Consider the following 17,538-nt stretch of genomic DNA (forward strand, 5'->3'; position numbering starts at 1 on the left):
GATGTTAGATCAATGAACATCAATATTTTTATCCAAACAGAAACTTCTAGAATTAGGATTAGAAAATTTTAACATACAGTTTTTTCCCATTGCCCACTAAGAGTGAGTGTTGGTCCAGGTGGAACTGTATTCCTTTGAAAAGAAAACAATGATAAAAAGTTATAAAGTGATTTATGTCATTGTTTTATTCCATACGTAAAATTTTCTAGACATTCTAGAAATGCCAAACACATTTTTAAAATTACCAACTACCACTTGACAACAGCAACAATAATGATAAATAATCCGATTCATAAAGATACTAATAGTCAAGAGTGCATTGTTAGATTATAATATTATTTTATGCCATGTTATACCCCTAATTAAAGATTGTGAATTATTATGTAGTTTTAGTTTGCATTATTCTCCTGAATTAGAAGAAGCTGATAACTATTGCATTAGTTAAACTGATTTGCATTACATTAAACTGCTGACTTGTTGTGAATGAATGATATTGTTTTATGATGCATTATACTGCTGAGTTATAAGAAATACTGTTCGCAGAAAAGTCATCGCCTTATTTGTCTGATTAGAAGAGAACAGAATATGCTGGAGTTTTCTGCCCCATCTCAGCAGGAGCAGATAGACGGGGAGCCAAGGTCGTAGCTTAGGCGCTGTGTGAGAGAAAGCATGTGAATGTTTAGGCTTTTTATGATAAGGTGGAGGCACCAGAGGCTATAAAAGTTTGAGCAATGCTCCACCATTTTGAGATCAGAGGCTGTCTGCATCAGTGTCCATCTCCCACGTGTGTGATCATTAAAATCATCGTTTGACTCAACCCGACCGGACCAGTGTTGTTATTGTGGTTTTTTCTCTTGTCTCCATCCCCAATATTTTGAACCTTAACAGCATATAAGTGCATATAAGCTCATAAGTGGTCCGCAGGTGCGCCTGCACTGTCAAAATAAAAGACGCGCACCAGATAAGAAGTTGCAACGCGTATTTGCATACCTAAGCTTTTCTGGAGGAGGACAGACATTTGTTTAGAACTCTTAAAGATGTCGAAGCAAGCTCCTTTAAGCAACCCTAACCCTAACCATAGACCACAGCAACTTCGCTGAACAGGGTCCAGTAACCACCACAGTGGCAGATATCCTAGAGCAGAGTTTTCTCCAGCATGAACATTTGGACAGTGGCAGGCCCCGACATGGTTCATGCTTACTGGTTGAATAAGCTGACTGCACTCCATGTATCATGGTCCTGGGTCTTTTGACCAAGCATTTTGAGTTTAAATATATACTGGTGTTCTCTAAGTTCATGTGTATTATGCCTAGGTTGCCGTTATAGTTCATTGTTTCTTAGATTCCCCTTGTGTTTTCACCCTTGTGTTTAAGTCTCCCTCGACATTCATGTGTTTCATGTCTGCCTGTCTTATGTTATCAAGCTCGTGTTTTCATGTCCGTGTCTCATTAGGTTTCCTGTTTTATTTTGAATAGTTTCTTTGTTCAGTGTGTTTAATTTTACTCTTCCCTGTAACATTTTTGATTTATTAATTAGCATTCAAATATCTTAGTGAATACAGAATAAAGATCTACCACAAAGCAAGAAAGCACTAGACAAGGCTAATCAAAAGGTATTGGCTGAAGCATATGCTTATTACGCCAACCCTTTAAACAAAAGATCTTTTAGCATGCAGCTCATATACATAGGGCTCGATGCAAAGAGTAAAACAAAACAAACAAACAAACAAAACTTTCCACTTTAGATAAGTAACCACATTAAATTAAATTTCATTAACATAATCAAAGCAAAACAACCAGTAGTTTTAGTATTATTATTTTTACTGTTTTTATTCATGATTTATATAAATTTTAAACATGTTTTTAAACAAGGAAAATGAACTGCACCTTTTGAAATCACTGTCATAACTATTCCACAAGTTAACTCCTCTAACAGAAACACATCTCTGCTTTATGTTTGTCCTTATCTTTTTTTTTTTTTTTTTTAAAGAAATCTGTTCCCCTTTAGTCATTATGTTCATTCAAATCAACATGTGTCTCCACTTCCCCTCATCACCTCCTGTGTGCTTTCAGTCTGTGTGTTTCCATTCATTCCTGGTCAGGTCGTCTGTTGTGTTCCATGCCATGATTCCAGGCTGCCATGTTTCATGTCCCATGTATTCATGTAACTCATGCCCAGGTTTTTTCATGTTCAATTCTAGTTTAGGTTAGTGTTTAGTTTCTTATTGGTTCACCTTGCCTTTATTTTGTAATATTTATTCAGTCTTATTAAACGGCTTGCCTTTTGTTAACTCAAGTTACATTTCATTTTGTCTGTGCTTAGGTCCTCCTCCTTAATTCATACAGTCTGCTTCTAAGCCAGAGTGTGACACCATGAGCATCCGGCAGTACAAATGAACCAGCTGACAGAGCAGTTGCCCGAGACTGATAAACCTGTGCAATTCCTGTATTGATTACAAGAAGACCTTTGACTTGATGCCCCACACCTGAACCCTGGAATGCCCGGAATGGAAGAGCAAAACAAAAACTTGCCTGTCCTTCATAGTTTCCCCAGAACTTAAATCTGGTGGTGGGCTCTTTGATCTATTACTCTTCAGAGACATGCAAGATGACAGTGTAGATTTCTTTTTGTAGTTTGAATCCATCCTGTCCACCTCAGAAAATAAAGGATTCCTTGAATGACAGAAATGAGAGAGGAAAGAATGCATGGTTTACTGTCTGATTTTAGTTAAATTAATTTCAGTTTTTTTAGCACTAATTCATAAGTGCTGACTCAAGGCCCTTGTGGCAGGCGCATTCGATTACTAGCAAACAATATGGATGAATTAACAGCGCTACAACAGAGTCAAGGGAATATCCGGACTGTAGGTTTATGTGCTTCATGAAGTCATAGATGCACAAGGGATATTTCCAATGACAACACATGTTTGGAAGGCTTCCACACTTTTCTGGGTCACAGGGACAGCACTACAAGTACTAAGCCAAACTGAGCTTGCCATTCTTGTTAAAAAACAGTGGTGTAGCCCTGGCCACATTACAATCAACAACCGTGAATTTGTTGCCTGGACATTGAACTGTGTGCTATTAGACTCAGGTCTTATTATTGTTATTATTATTATTATTATTATTATTATGGGAATTTACCTGTGTGATCTTGGTGGGTCTCTGTGTTCCTCTCTCTGCTAATCCCACAGCTGCATCTGCCATAGCCCGGTTATGGACTCAGCACCCATATTTGTGCATCCCCTGCAGTGAAAATAACAAAATAGAGTTTTATAGTTTACTGCTCTAGTATGATCACCAAGTTAAAGGACAAGTCTCATATTACAGGGGATGTTAGACAGGCCACCAGGCAGGCATTCCAATACAACACCACAACTTGAAGACACTTTCCTCACCCTGTCAGAAGTTTATTTTCATTTTTGTGCTTGTCACTGCTTCCAGCCAAGAGTGATGCCATAAATCCCCTATAGCTGCAGAAAAGGCTAACATTGTTATCTTTTTACAAAACAAACAGCTGAACATGAGAGGTTTTTGGACCAATTTTGTGTTCTCCATTCTTTAAGAATCGGCACCGTTTCAAAAGTACCGGTTTGGCACCGGTATCGGATAAAACCTAAATGATACCCATCCCTACTCTTTATCAGGCCTTGTACTGTTTAGTGGCTGATTCTTCTTCTTTCATGTTTAACGGCAGCTTGCATCCAAAGATGTTGCACTACTGCCATCTCCTGGCTTTTATTCTTACTTCACTTCCGAATCCTTAGATCCTCTTGATGAGAACCGTATTTCTCAAAAAACGAAAAACCACTCCTTTCCCTTCACCATGACTTAACTGACTAACCACCTTTTCAAACGTAAGTTCCATTACACCACCCATTTCTACCCTCAACACTCTCCTACGACTTACATACTTCCTGCAACTAATAAGCACGTTCAACCGTCTCAATAGAATTACACCAATTACGTAACCCAGTCGGATGTTTCCCCATCCTAAAAAGAGTCCCATGCCATTTTACAGAAATTCTTACTTTCTGTCCAAACTATCCTTTTCCCTTCAGATTTCGACAATGTCTTCCACCCATTCTAAAGCCAACAGTATGGCATATAACTCAACTGCATATATACTCAGAAGATTTGATGTTCTTTTTGCTTTTTGCTTGATACTTAACTCCAGAATTACCACTGCCACACTAGTTGCTTCCGTTTTTGGATCTTTCGACCCATCTGCAAACACCTGTAAATAGTCACTGTACTTGCTCTCCAATCTATTATAAAATTCTTGACAAATATCTGTTGTAAAGTTCCTCTTCTTAGAATCTGTTAATGATCTGTCTACTTTAATGTGTTTCCATGTCCATGTGGGCCACAAAGGCCACAAGACTGTCTGGCTGAATTCTTTGTCATATACTTTAAATGCTCTCACGCTATCATCCCCAACCCACCCAAAACTATTTTTAAAACCCTTTCCTCTTTCCCAACAAGTCTCTAACACTTTCTTAACAGGATGATTATTGTTGTGACCTTTCAAATTAACCCAGTAGTTAACCATTAACTGCTGTCTTCTAATATGTAGAGGCATTTCTCCGGCTTCCACCTGAAGAGCACATAATGATTTGTTTAGGGGCGATGTTTTAACCGCCCCTAAACTCCTCAATGCACAAGCTTGGATAACATCCAGCTTCTTTAACCAAGTTTTAGCCACTGCCCCTTACACCACACATCCATAATCAATCCTTGATCGAATTAACATGACATAGATACAGTGGGGCAAAAAAATTGTGCAAGTTCCCCCACTTAAAATGATGACAGAGGTCAGTAATTTGCACCAGAGGTACACTTCAACTGTGAGAATGTGAAAAAAAAAAATCCACGAATTCACATGGTAGGATTTGTAAAGAATTTATTCGTAAATCAGGGTGGAAAATAAGTATTTGGTCAATAACAAAAATACAACTCAATACTTTGTAACATAACCTTTGTTGGCAATAACAGAGGTCAAACGTTTACTATAGGTCTTTACCAGGTTTGCACACACAGTAGCGGGTATTTTGGCCCATTCCTCCATCCAGATCTTCTCGAGAGCAGTGATGTTTTGGGGCTGTCGCCGAGCAACACGGACTTTCAACTCCCGCCACAGATTTTCTATGGGGTTGAGGTCTGGAGACTGGCTAGGCCACTCCAGGACTTTCAAATGCTTCTTACGGAGCCACTCCTTTGTTGCCCGGGCGGTGTGTTTTGGATCATTGTCATGTTGGAAGACCCAGCCTCGTTTCATCTTCAAAGTTCTCACTGATGGAAGGAGGTTTTGGCTCAAAATCTCACGATACATGGCCCCATTCATTCTGTCCTTAACACGGATCAGTCGTCCTGTCCCCTTGGCAGAAAAACAGTCCCATAGCATGATGTTTCCACCCCCATGCTTCACAGTAGGTATGGTGTTCTTGGGATGCAACTCAGTATTCTTCTTCCTCCAAACACGACGAGTTGAGTTTATACCAAAAAGTTCTACTTTGGTTTCATCTGACCACATGACATTCTCCCAATCCTCTGCTGTATCATCCATGTGCTCTCTGGCAAACTTCAGACGGGCCTGGACATGCACTGGCTTCAGCAGCGGAACACGTCTGGCACTGCGGGATTTGATTCCCTGCCGTTGTAGTGTGTTACTGATGGTGACCTTTGTTACTTTGGTCCCAGCTCTCTGCAGGTCATTCACCAGGTCCCCCCGTGTGGTTCTGGGATCTTTGCTCACCGTTCTCATGATCATCTTGACCCCACGGGATGAGATCTTGCGTGGAGCCCCAGATCGTGGGAGATTATCAGTGGCCTTGTATGTCTTCCATTTTCTGATGATTGCTCCCACAGTTGATTTTTTCACACCAAGCTGCTTGCCTATTGTAGATTCACTCTTCCCAGTCTGGTGCAGGTCTACAATACTTTTCCTGGTGTCCTTCGAAAGCTCTTTGGTCTTGGCCATGGCGGAGTTTGGAGTCTGACTGTTTGAGGCTGTGGACAGGTGTCTTTTATACAGATGATGAGTTCAAACAGGTGCCATTCATACAGGTAACGAGTGGGGGACAGAAAAGCTTCTTACAGAAGACGTTACAGGTCTGTGAGAGCCAGAGATTTTCCATGTTTGAGGTGACCAAATACTTATTTTCCACCCTGATTTACGAATAAATTCTTTACAAATCCTACCATGTGAATTCATGGATTTTTTTTTTCACATTCTGTCTCTCACAGTTGAAGTGCACCTCTGGTGCAAATTACTGACCTCTGTCATCATTTTAAGTGGGGGAACTTGCACAATCGGTGGCTGACTAAATACTTTTTTGCCCCACTGTACTTTTGAGAGCATCAAAATTCGCACCCCGTGACAGCCCTACTAAATATCTCATGATATTAAGAACCTTTTTACTTTTCTCCACAATGTGCTCTGTGAGTTTTCCAAGTTAACTTCCTATCAAAAACTACTCCCAAAAAACAAAAGCTCTCCACCCTTCCTAACACTTCACCATACAAGAACAACTGTTTATCTTCCCCTATTTGTGAAAAACATGACTTCAGTTTTTTAATCGAAAATTTAAAACCCCACTCCATTTCCCAGTTTTCCACCTTATTGAGGTTAGTTTTCTAACGAGATGGTCAACATTCCTCCCCCTTACTCATACTACTCCGTCATCAGTGAAAAGTGATTTACCATAACTATCAGATATCTCTTTAAAAATATCATTAATCATAACGGAAAACAATGTTGGACTTATTACACTTGCATGCGGGGTTCCATTTTCTGTTTTGCATGGCTCCGACACGTGTCCATATCTTAACTTGAATGGTTCTGCCACATAAGAAATACCATATCCAATTAAACATCCTTCCTCTTATTCCTACACCATACAATTTAATCATTAAACCCTCTTTCCAGAGCATATCATATGCCTTTTCTACGTCAAAGAACACAGCCACTACCACTTCTTTATTAATCTGTGCCTTTCTAATTTCATCCCCAGACTTAGTGGCTAATTGTTGAATGCAGCCAGTTTTGTACTGGCCCCTCAGAGGAAATGAGCTGCAGCTGAGTCCAGGAAAAAGAAATCCACCCACAAAACACAGATGCCTGCTAGGTGTGTAACAGTGACACCATGGTCCCCCCCATACATCTGTGTTTGGGACCAGCACTAGCAGTACATTAGCTTGTGGCCATCCCTATCGTGGAGTTTAATAAGAGCCGAACCCTGAGTTATCATACTTCTCTATTCCTTTTCCTTTTCTCCCCCTGACTCTTTGACACACATTTAGGCACTTGTGGACTTTATACATTGTTTTATAACTCCATTTTATAGTAGCTACACCCTAAGTTATAAAACTATGTGTACAAAATCTACTTGGGCCGACCTCTAGACAAAAAAGCAACAAATAAGCTAAGAATACAATAGTAAAATGTAACTAAACTGAATTAAAAAAAATGTTATGTGTAACAATGAATCAATGAATGAATAAAGTATCTCATTACCAGGTAAGGCTTTACAGAAACACTGCTTTCAATTACACGTTTGTTGCCTGCAGTCATGTAGGATTTGTTTTTTTAAATTAGGACTTTTAAATTCCTATTTTTACATATTAGTATATTTTTCTTGCACCTTTTTCTGCCATCCATAAGTCGAAATTTCAGGTTATTTTTAAACATTTGAATCTAAAAATTCCAAATGTTAAGGTATTGTCTTAATTGCTAAATTCTATTGCACCTGCAACTTGAAACTTTGAAGTCAAAAGTTTTCAGTGGGAGAAAGAAATTCAGATATTAATCAGGTACTAAATACTAATCAGTTTCTGTGGGAAAACAGTGCCTTCTTACCTTTTATGTTTGCTATTCCATAGCAAAAATGCTTCCTAGGCCAAGCAGAAATGTAAAATTGTGGTAAACTTTCTTTTTCCGCTTAATGGGAGAAAATAGTCACTTGGACTCACTACCAAGAGTTGCTCAGCAACCATAGAGTGACAGCGGCTGGAGCACTGGTTTCTCCAAGATTTATAAAAAAAATAAAAAATGTCCTATACGGACTGTAGCATTAAACATTTACTCTAAAAATGACCACTAATCAGGTACTTGGGTGTGTCTGCAGGCATTGAAGGCTTAGCTCTCTCTCCATTGCATAACCTCTACTACAGCTCTTTGTTCCACAATGACAAGCAGTCTTTGAAGAAAAAAAAAAGTCTCTGGGATATCAGTCTTAACAGTCTTTGAGGTGGGGTTGTTGTCTTTCATTTTAACTGGCTCGGGAGAAGTGTGAGAAAAATAGTCACTTGGACTCACCACCAAGAGTTGCTCAGCAACCATAGAGTGACAGCTGCCGGAGCACTGGTTTCTCCAAAATTTATAAAAAAATAAAAAAAAATAAAAAATGTCCTACACGGACTGTAGCATTAAACATTTACTCTAAAAATGACCTCTAATCAGGTACTTGGGTGTGTCTGCAGGCGTTGAAGGCTTAGCTCTCTCTCCATTGCATAACCTCTACTAGAGCTCTTTGTGTCTATGTCTTTATTCATCTCTGTCGATTGGAAATGTGGTTGCTTTAGCGTTTCTTCAGCCATTTCAGGCTTAGTCACATGGAACAAACACATAGAAACATGCTCTAGTAAAGGTTAGACAATGTACAGAGACCTTTTATTAGCAATCTCCCCATTTGATAATTGGGTTAAATTCAGTGATCTTGATAGTCCAAGGATATGTGAATTTATAAGGCTAGGGACAAAGAAAACAAAACTGGAACACAAGTCCAAAAAGAAGAGGTCCAAAACTGCAGTTTTGGAGGACAACCGCAAGGAGATTGGCAGTGCAGACTCAGTTTAGGGGTCAACCACATGGACGGTGGGAACGCAGACACAGTTCAAGTAGACTTGTAGTCAAGACCACCTAAACCAAGACCAAGACAATACCAAGACAAGAGGGTATCGAGACCAAGACAAGACAGACCGACTCAAGACCAAGACAAAAAAGTCTTTAAACTGCAGCCAGATGCTGCTTCGTTTACAGGTGTCAGGCATATTTATGTGTTTTTGCAATGCACTCGCACAGCCCTCCTCACCGCTGTCTACTGTCTCACTGACTTACTGAGAGGACAGACGCACGCTCCACTTGACTGTCGCGTCTCTCACCCTCTCTGTTTTTCACATAATGATATTATCCAATATACTCGCATGTGATTGGCCACAATATGGAGGGATTGGAGTATAGCTGAGCCACTGTGTGAGAGCTGAGCAGCGAAAGGAAATTAAGTGAGGAGCCGGCTCTCGCTCAATGGGAGTCGACTCTTCTGATTCACTACAAAGCACTCTCTAAGCACGGCTCTTAGAGCTGATGCTTTTGTGCACGACACATTATTGAACGTTACGTTGTGTGTCATGGATACTGTTGACTGCAAATCTCCCGACCACTATGTCGATCTGAGAGCACAAGACCAAGACAGCGAGACCAAGACGAGACCAAGACCAAAGTCCGTCGAGACCAAAACTAGACCAAACAGGCACACTGACCTCTGGCGGAGATGGAGCTGGCAGACACACAGCTTGAGCAGACGGCACGTTGACCTCTGGCAGAGACGCAGCTGGAAGACATGCAGTTGGACCAAACGGCAGTGTGGCAGTTGCAGGTTGTTTAGCTGGTGTTGGTATGGCAGCTGTGAACGGTTTAGCTGACGGTGGCATGTGTGCCACGGATGGCGGAGCTGCAGGTGACGGTGTGACAGCTGCGAATGGTTGCGCTAAAGGTTGCACTGGCAGCTAGAGGGACTATCCCGAGCCTCCGGCAGGAACAGGTGGCTTCATAGGCTCTCCTGAGCCACCAGGGAGAACAGGCAGTGGCCGGTCGGGTAAACTCTCCTGAGCCACCAGTGGTGGCAGATGACAACTGCACAGACTCATCAGAGCCTCCACCCAACACACATGGCAGCGTGGAAACGGCGGATAGAGTGGCTCTCCTTAGCCCCCCAGCAAGAACAGGCAGCAGCCCAGAAGCCGCGGGACTGTTGGATGGACTCTCCAGAGTCCCCAGCAAAGGCAGACTGCTGGACCAACTCTCCAGAGTCTCCTGCAGAAACAGACGGCTGGACTGGCTCACTGGACACCAGTCACCCCTACCCGGGCATTTGGTATGGCTGCAGGAGTGAACTGGTTCACATTTTAACTGGCTCGGGAGAAGTGTGAGAAAAATAGTCACTTGGACTCACCACCAAGAGTTGCTCAGCAACCATAGAGTGACAGCGGCCGGAGCACTGGTTTCTCCAAGAGGGTAGAGCCATTGGGCTGGACAGCTGAACCTGCAGCGAGCAGGTGGCACTGAGGCTGGAGAGTGTGTGAAAAAGCAGACTATTTCTTTTTGAAGCGACAAAGCCTTAGGTGCTGCAGGTGGAAGCACTGCAACTCCTGAGCAGCTTTTTGGTCCTTCACACAGCTGTTCCCAAACCACGATGTCATGTTCTGTGTGAGGATGCTCTCCACAGCGCCTGTATAGAAAATCCTGAGGATCTTTGGAGAGACCCTGAACTTCCTCAGTTGTCATAGGTGATACAGGCGCTGCCTAGCCTTTTTGGTCTGGACCTGAATGTGGGCAGCCCATGTCAGGTCTGAGGAGATGTGAACACCAAGATACTTGAAGGACTGCACCCTCTCCACTGGAGCTCCATTGATGATAATGGGCTTGTAGTCTCTGTGCTGACCCCTTCTGAAGTCCACCACCAGCTCCTTGGTCTTGCTGACGTTCAGCTGGAGGTGGTTGTCCTGGCACCACGATGCCAGATTCTTCACTTCATCCATGTAGGCCGCCTCATCGTTGTTGGAGATGGCACCCAACACCACTGTGTCGTCAGCAAACTTCACAATGGTGTTGGAGCCGTGGGTGGCCATACAGTCTGAAGTGTAGAGGGAGTAGAGCAGAGGACACATCCCTGAGGTGCTCCTGTGTTGATGGTGATGCTGTTGGAGAAGCACCTGCCCACCCTCACCACCTGAGTTCTGCCAGTGAGGAAGTCCAACACCCATGCACACAGCTTTGTGAACAGTCTGCAGGGCACTATTGTGTTAAACGCTGAACTGTAATCAACAAACAGCATTCGCACATAGTTACCCACAATGAACACCGGTGTACCACAAGGCTGTGTGATGAGCCCTTTCCTCTACTCCCTCTTCACCCACGACTGCAGACCTGCTGATGGTTCCAACACCATCATTAAGTTTGCAGATGACACCACGGTGATTGGCCTCATCAGTGACAACGATGAGGCCGCCTACAGGGAGGAGGTGGATCGTCTGGCTGAGTGGTGCGACAGAAACAACTTGCTGCTTAACACCGAGAAGACCAAGGAGCTCATCGTGGACTACAGGAGGAATGCTGACCCACATCCACCCATCCACATTAAGGGGACGGCTGTGGAGCGTGTGAGCAGCTTCAAGTTCCTGGGAGTCCACATCTCCGAGGATCTCACCTGGACGACCAACTGCTCCAAGCTGGTCAAGAAGGCTCACCAGCGCCTCTTCTTCTTGAGGACTCTGAGGAAGAACCACCTGTCCTCAGACATCCTGGTGAACTTCTATCGCTGCACCATCGAGAGCATCCTGACCAACTGTATAACAGTCTGGTACGGGAACTGCTCTGCCTCGGACCGGAAGGCGTTGCAGAGGGTCGTGAAAACTGCCCAGCGCATCGCCGGAGCACCACTTCCTGCCATAAAGGACATCTACAGGAAGCGGTGTCTGAAAAGGGCTGGGAAAATCATCAAAGACCCCAGTCACCCATCACATAGACTCTTCACCCTCCTGCCCTCTGGGAGGCGCTACAGGAGCCTCCGGACTAAGACCACCAGGTACCGGAACAGCTCCTTTCCCCACAGCTGTCAGACTCCTGAACTCTGCCTCCTGACATCTGACCCACGTTAAACTCATGGACTGAACATACACACACCCACAATGGACAACTGTACCCTCAAACACAATAATAACATGGACTGAACCACCACTCACAACCACTAGCACTTTATATAGCCTCTGTAGAAACTATCTACACCCTCACTTATCTTAACTGCACTACTGTATAGCTCTGTGTAAATAATCATTCTGTACATTCGATAATCTTTAATCCTACAACTGTTTACAACTTCCATAGTTCCCATTTCTGTATAGCTGTATATCTCAGATTCTGTAAAGTTATTTATTTCATATTCTGTATAGTTTTTCATATTTATATCCTGTTCATATCCTGTACATAGCTTGTACTCACTACAGCCTGTACATACTTATAGTCATAGAATATTCACAACATAATTCATACCGTGTACATTATAACATACCATAATAGACCCATTTCTGTAATATACTCACATATCTATATTATTGCTAATATATATTGTAATATATCTATATCACTAAAGCACTTCTGGATGGATGCAAACTGCATTTCGTTGCCCTGTACCTGTGCAATGACAATAAAGTTGAATTCTATTCTATTCTATTCTCTCTGCTCACAGAATGTACATTTGTCTTCCACAGCAGCGTCAATAACAGAAACAAAAGAATTTACAGCAACAATGCCATGAAGAATTCTCCACTGTAAGTCTGCAGGTTTTGCTAGAGGGTGTGCCCCCCCCCACACCCTCTAGCAGATCATTACATGAAGGAACCTTTTAAAAAAAAAAAAACAAGCACGTCCATGCTCACAGGTGTACACACGGGTGATCACACCCACAAACTACACCCTTTTTGGCTCCTACCTCAAAGCACACTGTGTTCTGTTGATCTTATGTGCTGCACAATAATGTTTAATATTTAGTATTTACTGTCATATTCCCATATATCATTGTGATGTTGTTTATTCTATTACTCTTGTTCTCTTCTGCTTGTTTTCTTTTTTCTTTCTCAACAGGTGATCCAGGTGATCGATATATGCATTTTCTTTTTCTGCCCATTCTGTTGGTTTTTGTTTTTTTGCCCTTCTCCCCTGTCCCTCTTCTCAGCTCTTTCTCTTTCTTTCTCCCCTTCTTTCCCCCAGTCAAGTCTGTCCCGTATTCAGCAAGTGAAAATAAAATAAACAATAAAAGGTGAATCAAATGGACCATTACGGCAAGGCTGGGATGGTCAATTTGGTAAAGTAAATCCGTTGGGCATCTTTCTTTGCCTTTAGACAATAATTCTGATGGCAAAAGAGCCAAACGGGACAGGCAGAAAAAAAAAAAAAAGGAGATCTGACCTAGATTATCATATTAAGATTTGGGACACATCGTCAATAGTGGACCTTGGATTCATCGGGTGTTTCGGCCATTATCACTAGACACCCTCATCCAAGGAGGCTGTGCCAGGGTTGACCAAGCCCTGGAGTGTGTCACTGGCCCAAAGGTTCTGTGTGGTTCCTATCCAATAGTGCGTTTTTAGTACAATTGAAATCCTCACCTAAAAACAAATACTCATCATCACTAGAATCCTGAACAGTATCAAAAAAAATTCTTAAGCGAACACAATCCCCACACCTCCACTATAGCTGGACTTCTGACTACACACAGCCCTTCCTCCAGTCACTCTCATTGTCAACAGTACTGTGTGTTTCTTGAACCAATATAATATCTAACTTTTTTAAATCCATAAGCTTGAAAAAAGCAGCTCTTTTTACCTTATCTCTAGCACCATTTAAATTTAATGTGCCTATTTTGAATTCGCACATAAAAAAGGAGAGACAGAGTAAAAAAAAAAAGACAGGGACATATAAAGTATTTTCCTAAACACCATCATCGTCATCAGCAGTAAGTGCTTGAGCTCTTACTTCCAAAATCTGTTTCTTTAAACGATAAATCTCTTGGTCTGTCAACACATCATCAACAAAATTTCCAGGTTTTTCTTTTTTGTCAAGACCCGAGACAATTCAAGAAAAAGCTTCAGGTCTGGAAAGTAGTCCTCCACCTTTACCATCCTGAGGCCTTTGGTTCTCTGTAAGAACCTCCTGATGTCAGGAGGAGAGTACAGATTGTGGCGTTCCTGGCTCAGGGACAAATCACTTTCAGACTCCATACTGCTCTCTTCCTGTTCTGTTTCCCCTCTTAGCTTTTAATGTTTTGGTACTGCAGTGGACAGGTTCAGAGCTCTTCCTCTTCTGAGACAATTTCAACAAATCCTCATCTAACATATTGTCATCCTCACAAAGACCCTCACATACAGACTCAAGAGTTGTTTAATCTTTCTGACTTATGTCAAAAGCACCTGCAGACTGTTCATTAGTCAGATCAGTTTATATTTATGCTATCCGCGCTCATCACAATGTCATTTTCCTTAGACCTATTACAGCACATAAAAAGCCGTTTTTCAGCCTCAGCGGGGCTGCCCGCGGCATCAGTGGCACCCGCTCTCCAACTGCATCAACCGCTGGCTGCGTGTTTCTTAGCCTTTCTGGACAGGATGGATCGAATTAAATGCCCTTCTCTACCACAACCAAAACATTCTTGCTCTCAGACAAAGCAAACACCATGTAATTGAAACCCTCTATTTTGAAACTGAAAGACAGGTTAAGCTCACTAGCAGTGTGTCTTTGAGGATCATTGTAGCGACTTCCACAGTCGCTAGAGGCCGGTGTTCCAGATCTACTGGCGTTTAGATCAACTGGCGTTGGTCGAACAGATGTGTGGCAGTCTTGCGTTTCAGGAGCTGCTACCGACAAACCAGCAAAAAAATGCCAAATGTGTCATCTGTGACACTTGTGAGGTTGTCTCAAACACACTCCGTCAGTCTTGATGCTGTTGAACAACAAAATGTTTAAAAATGTGGCGAGTTTACCTGGTGATATCCTCATGCGCGACGCGATCGCGAAAACAGCAAACAAGTAACACCACGCCGTTGTTGTTCACAGGACAGCAAGAGTAAACGATCGGGAGACTCTTGTCGTCGTTATCGTTCCCCTCGCACGGTTTATTTCTCCGAATTCAGCGTTTTTGCTTCACAACTACAGCGTGCTGTTTACTTTGTGCACTAACATGGAGTTGAGTCAACCAGCGCCACCTCTGGCCAAGTGCCACAGCCTACAGCCAGATCAACCTGTGACACACATCTGCACCACGTTTGAATTCGTGTCATGCACATTTGTACCTTTCAATTGTGTCTGTTTGTGCGTCATGCAAATAAACCTTTGAAATGAATGAAATGATATCATGTATTTATTATCAGCCTACATTTGTACAAAATGCCAAATGACATACACATAAGAATCACCATCCTGATATCAATACTTTTGCCCATACGAAAAATGTCGTGAACACACTAATATTTCACCAGTGTTGTAACATCACATGTCGTTAGCGTAGTCTGCCTGTGTCTTCCCTCTGCAAACAAACATGTTAGAGTTGGTTGTGATATACAGTCTGCATAAGTGTGGTTAATCTAATAAACATTTATAAGGAGATGGCAGTTACTGTGAATGTACAGCAGTTACACAGTGATTAGTAATAAACAGTCAGACAATGACCCTGACAACCTCATTCAATCTTGCAGATTGCACCTTCTGTGGAAAGTGGTACCACACAGTGTGTGTGGACTTCCCCTGTGCAGAAGGCGACTACAAATGTTGTGGGTGCTAAATAAACAGAAAAAATTGATCCCTGTTGTCTTTGCTTACCGATTGTTTTTAGTGTTGACAATCCACATTGCTGGCATTGCATCTTTCAACATGTTTGTGGGTAGATTTGGATGTACCAGGGGTAAGTGCAGCCACTCAGCCTCTACTCAATGTGATCATAGCAGCAGGTGCAGATGTGTCACAAGTTAATCTAGTAGTGGCCTATGGTCATGTGTTAGTGGTGGGAACAGTCATATCCACTCACTCTCACTGGCTGTTTATTACTAATCACTGTGTAACTGCTGTGAATTCACAGTAACTGCCGTCTCCTTACAAATCTTCATTAGATTAACCACACTTATACAGACTGTATATAACTCCAGCCATGTTGATGAATTGCCTATATTGGCTGGAAATATTCATTTTCAGGGAAAAGACACAGACAGACGATGCTTACAGGATGTGATGTGACAACACTAATGAAATATTGATGTGTCATATTTGTCCAAGGTGTATTTCATTGTTATGGAAAAAGAGAATATTAAAATCATGATGACCAATTGGAGTGGTGATTTCTATGACTTTGTGTATATAATTTGGAATTTTGTACAAATGTAGGCTGATAATAAATACATGACATCATTTCATTCTTTCCAAAGGTTTATTTGCATGACGCACAAACAGACACAATTGAAAGGTACAAATGTGCATGACACGAATTCAAACGTGCTGCAGATGTGTGTCACAGGTTGATCTGGCTGTAGGCTGTGGCACTTGGCCAGAGGTGGCGCTGGTTGACTCGACTCCATGTTAGTGCACAAAGTAAACAGCACGCTGTAGTTGTGAAGCAAAAACGCTGAATTCGGAGAAATAAACCGTGCGAGGGGAACGATAACGACGACAAGAGTCTCCCGATCGTTTACTCTTGCTGTCCTGTGAACAACAACGGCGTGGTGTTACTTGTTTGCTGTTTTCGCGATCGCGTCGCGCATGAGGATATCACCAGGTAAACTCGCCACATTTTTAAACATTTTGTTGTTCAACAGCATCAAGACTGACGGAGTGTGTTTGAGACAACCTCACAAGTGTCACAGATGACACATTTGGCTTTTTTTTGCTGGTTTGTCGGTAGGAGCTACTGAAACGCAAGACTGCCACACATCTGTTCGACCAACGCCAGTTGATCTAAACGCCAGTAGATCTGGAACACCGGGGATGGAGCCTGCCTATTTGCCTGACGCGCTGTCAACTTTACGCAATAATGCGAGAGGTGGAACTGTTTGCTTGTTTATTAAAGTGCTTTGAAAGTTTACAGAGTAATGTCATCGGCTCCTCATTCAGACTCTTACAACGTCACAGGCTCTAATATAACGAAGCGAAACATGTTGTGCAGCGGTCAACAAAAACTACGGCTACCCAGCCCTCTCCTCTCTGTCAAAATCAAAACCCGTGAATGACAGACTGACAACGCCCATTTATGTCACAGCTAGCACCCACGTGACTCCCATAACAACCAAACAAATAAAAACCCAGCGATCATCAAAATTCAATACATTCAATTATGGCTCCTACAATCATAAAAACCTGCCTTCTGTGACACACAACATGGCGAAACTAGTTGGCCATACCGTGACAGCTCCTTGGCTAGAGTTTAATTTTTAATAAAAGGAAGTGCCCCCTTAAACAAACATCCTGCCCCCTTAAATCAAACTTTTAAAAGTAGAGAAAGAAAATAATACATTACCCACGAACTGAACACGGACAAGATTTACTACAGTAGCTGAAAAATCCGCTCGAAAAGGCACAAACGTCACCACAGGTTTCACGTCTCGCTCTTTCCCTCCGTGCTCTGTTTGTGTGCAGGCTCACAGCGCTAGACAGAGAACCCGGCCGCCTCCCCCCAGCTAAAAATCCAATCACTGTTAGTATGCAAATGAGACCCGGTATCGG

General features: G+C 42.5%; 1 protein-coding gene and 1 long non-coding RNA gene across 3 annotated transcripts in view; one reads left to right on the forward strand and one right to left on the reverse strand.

Moving 5' to 3' along the window:
- The window catches only part of LOC309699276, a 27,077-nt gene extending 24,553 nt beyond the window's left edge, over positions 1-2,524 (forward strand). The window contains exon 3 of the long non-coding RNA XR_014274294.1: positions 2,323-2,524. This is a non-coding gene — a long non-coding RNA (uncharacterized lncRNA). The remainder of the gene's footprint in view (positions 1-2,322) is intronic.
- Positions 1-17,457, reverse strand: part of LOC309699192 (sterile alpha motif domain-containing protein 9-like) — a 23,845-nt gene extending 6,388 nt beyond the window's left edge. The window contains exons 1-4 of one of the 2 annotated variants that reach the window (XM_082522101.1): positions 17,333-17,457; positions 3,144-3,245; positions 2,532-2,672; positions 78-132 (exon numbers count right to left, since the gene is read on the reverse strand). In XM_082522101.1, coding sequence (XP_082378227.1) covers positions 78-132; positions 2,532-2,644 — 168 coding nt within the window. In that variant the 5' untranslated portion in view covers positions 2,645-2,672; positions 3,144-3,245; positions 17,333-17,457. Of the gene's footprint in view, positions 1-77; positions 133-2,531; positions 2,673-3,143; positions 3,246-7,857; positions 8,302-17,332 lie in introns of those variants that run through there. The other variant, XM_082522102.1, reaches the window with a different exon arrangement.
- Positions 17,458-17,538: the final 81 nt, after the last annotated feature.

Source organism: Aulonocara stuartgranti, assembly GCF_965226115.1.
Source record: "Aulonocara stuartgranti genome assembly, chromosome: 22".
Taxonomy (NCBI): domain Eukaryota; kingdom Metazoa; phylum Chordata; class Actinopteri; order Cichliformes; family Cichlidae; genus Aulonocara; species Aulonocara stuartgranti.